We start from the raw sequence: 3,223 nt of genomic DNA, 5'->3' as shown, positions 1-3,223 counted from the left end.
CTTTTTCAGCATGTTGATTTTTGTAAAAGCAAGGAACAACAAAAGAAAACGCAGTGGTTCATAAATAATGAATAAAACAAAAAAAAACAAAAGAAAACGCAGTGTAAAACTAGACCCAATCCTCTTGCGTTTTCATGGCAAATTCCTGGCATCTTCCTTCATCCAAAAAGTCAAAGTCAAGTTCACACTGCTTTGGAAAATTTGCACTAGCGTGAGAAAAGAGAGAGAGAGAGAGAGAAATTGGAAAGCGAAAAAAAAAAAAAAAAAAAAAAAAACTAGAGTGAGAGAGAAAAAGAAGAAACCAAAAAAAAAAAAAGAGGTGAGAGAATTGGAAAGACCAAAAAAAAAAAAAATCCTAAGGAACCTGTTCTTGCTCCTTTGTTCTTGAGTTTAGGGCAGCGGGTTTGGTATTACCTCAATTCGGTCAGTGTGTTTGCAACCATGGCTGGTTCCTTTGAATACGAATACGATGTCTTCGTTAGTTTTTGTAAGGAAGATACCCGCACAAGCTTTGCCGGACATCTCTTTGCCTCTTTTGACCGTAAAAAGATTCGTGCGTATAGAGGGGAAGAGGGTGGACCCGAGTTATTGAATGAAATTGAAAAATCAAATATTGCGGTTGTGGTGTTCTCCAAAAACTATGCTACTTCGCATTTGTGCCTGGATGAGCTGGTGAAGATCATGGAATGCAAAAGGCTGTTCAATCAAAGGGTGATCCCTGTTTTCTATGATGTGTCTCCATCCGAGGTGCGAAAACAGAAGGGGAATTTGTCGGAGGCGTTGCTGAATGGCCCTGAAGATAAGGTGAATAGTTGGAAGGTTGCTTTAACGGACGCTGCAAACTTGGCAGGCTTGCATTTGAAACCGTATCGGTAAGATTTTTATTTTTTATTTTTTAAAATGTTCCGTATATAGTAGATATCCATATTTTGATGATATTATTGAAATTAAAATATTGAATTATTAAGAGTTCCTTCTCTAGAATTTGATGATCAAAAAATCAAAAAATCATAGAATTAGGTGTTGTATGGATATTAAATTTGATAATATGTTAGATAAGAAAAATTAAATTGGTTAGTTTTGAAGAAGTTTCGTTGATGGAATAAAATTTCAAGGAATATCCAATTAGGGTTTATGGCGTTATTTGATAACTCAGTTTCTCTTTATTCAACATGAGTTGATGATCACAAAATTCAATTCTATAAAATAATAATAAGAAGAATAATTTTGTGGGTTCAATTAATTGCAGTCCAGAGCCAGAGTTTATAGAGGAAATTGTTGAAGTCATTTGGAAAAGACTAAAAGGGGAATCATCCACCGTTCAATCCCGTCGTCAGATTGATAATCCCGGTACAGGTGCCGGTGAAGACTCTTCAATAATCATCTCGCAAAATGATGCTTCATCTGTTCAAAATGTTATTGCTGAGTGGAGTCGTCTTTTTTTTTTTAGCCTTATATAGACATTTTGTTTTTGAATCTAACTAAAAAGATTCTCTAGTTTTTTTATTTATTTAAAATCTCAGACGTTGCGTGCGGAGCAGTAAGACTTTAAAGGGTCACAAGTCTGAAGTATGAAGTCTTCAGCAGCTACAAGCCGAATATTCCCTTCAACTCCACTGCCAAGTAAGGATTGGAAGTGAAACCTATTCCTCCCCCAGTCGATTTTTCCCATTCGGCTCCTTCCCTGCTTTACTCATTTTAGCTGTTACATTTTTTCTTTTCTTTTTTGTATTTTATTTTATATATATGTAATTCGATTATTACAACGGGTAAAGAAAATTTGAATTCTGAACGTGGACATGTACTATTTGTTGAAAGAACGTGTACTTTTTAAGTATGATTGCATAATTGATGTTTCAATAGAGGAATTTTTTCTTATTTTGTTATTATTATCTAGAAGTAGATAACTCTTGGATTCATCCCATCTCTCCTTTTATGAAACTATGCAATACTTCCACCCTATATGCTATTTTCTTTACTCTATAGTCTATACTTTATAGCTATCATATCACGTTGGCTTGTTCCATGCTAATAAGTGAAAGATGTGGAAGCTATTAACGGTACATTATAATCTTTAGTAAAAGTTAGAACATCTGAACACAATCAGCATTTGATATTCTTACAACAAGGACATTAAAAAATGGAACATAGATAATCAAATAGCTATCATTCACTCCAGAGTATTCTGCAGGAATTGGAGATAATGTAGCAATCTGGTAATAAAAAGAATGGTGTGCTCTGGCAAACAATTAAAATCATAACAGACTAAAATAAATAAAGATAGGCAGAACCCACTGTGGGAGGGAATTATGAAGCAACAAAACAGATATATAAGTCTGTTCTTCCATTAAACAAGTAAGCCATACAATACTGAAATAACAGACTGAGGTCGTGTCAACGAGCCCTCATAATCTCCCAGTAAGTGCAAGCTGGTAACTAACTCCTTGCGACGCTTTCCCAGAACCTGTTTTTCTATCCTTTGATTGATAGGGCTCATTTTCATCAATAAGTTCACATTTCTCTTCCTCGATACTGTTAGCATCCTCAAGTATCAGAATATAGACAATAAAATGCACAAAAACATACCTAGGCAAGGCACAGGACCCTTACAGGGATGCCTTTCCTAAAAAGAAGTAAGATGGAGGCAGACCATGTAAATATCTAGAAAAAAAAAAAGTTATATAGAACCACGGGAATCTTTTTCTTCCTCATATACAATTACATTCTAGTTTCTGACTCTACCTTACAAATATATTAAATGCTTTGATTCATGGAAATAGACACGAGTGATGTATTTCAACAATAAACATTGGTATTGCACTTGGCAAAAGCTGAATTTCCAGACAATGGATCCAGTATATACGTGTCTTTGTTAAGTTAAAATAGTTTATCATTTTAGATATAATGAGTTTTAGGCACCATGGAAAATGAACCATTCTAATGTAAGAATTATGAAAACATTCACTAAGTATAAAATCATCAAGAACAACACAATTCCTTTATAAGTCTGCACTTCTTGAAGGTGAACAAAGGAACTTCCCATTAAATAATCAAAGGAGGTTTGCACACTCATTTTCAAGGGTCCAGCATGCCTAATTCCCTTATAAGAAGTGTCCTCAAAATCAAGGCTTAATTTCTGTCACACGAAAGTTCTTTCCAAATAGCCAATGCTATCAATTCTAACATTTTCCTTCGCTAAATACATAAGCAAGTCTCTTGTTCA

General features: G+C 34.5%; 1 protein-coding gene across 1 annotated transcript; it reads left to right on the top strand.

Annotated features, from left to right (window-relative positions):
* Window positions 1-302: 302 nt before the first annotated feature.
* On the top strand, window positions 303-1,878 carry LOC126699107 (disease resistance protein RPV1-like). The gene is made up of 2 exons (XM_050396686.1): window positions 303-872; window positions 1,250-1,878. The coding sequence occupies exons 1-2, from the start codon at window positions 442-444 to the stop codon at window positions 1,458-1,460; spliced, it is 642 nt and encodes a 213-aa protein (XP_050252643.1). The 5' UTR covers window positions 303-441; the 3' UTR covers window positions 1,461-1,878.
* Window positions 1,879-3,223: the final 1,345 nt, after the last annotated feature.

This window comes from Quercus robur, chromosome 9, assembly GCF_932294415.1.
Source record: "Quercus robur chromosome 9, dhQueRobu3.1, whole genome shotgun sequence".
Taxonomy (NCBI): domain Eukaryota; kingdom Viridiplantae; phylum Streptophyta; class Magnoliopsida; order Fagales; family Fagaceae; genus Quercus; species Quercus robur.
Note: the sequence above shows the minus strand (reverse complement) of the source record. Positions and strands in the feature narration are given on the sequence as shown.

Bases quoted from the DNA above. Each gene is read 5' to 3' on its own strand.
- LOC126699107 (XM_050396686.1), top strand. From the start codon at position 442: ATGGCTGGTTCCTTTGAATACGAATACGATGTCTTCGTTAGTTTTTGT. The intron at 873-1,249 runs GTAAGATTTTTA...AATTAATTGCAG, and splicing joins TTGCATTTGAAACCGTATCG to TCCAGAGCCAGAGTTTATAG.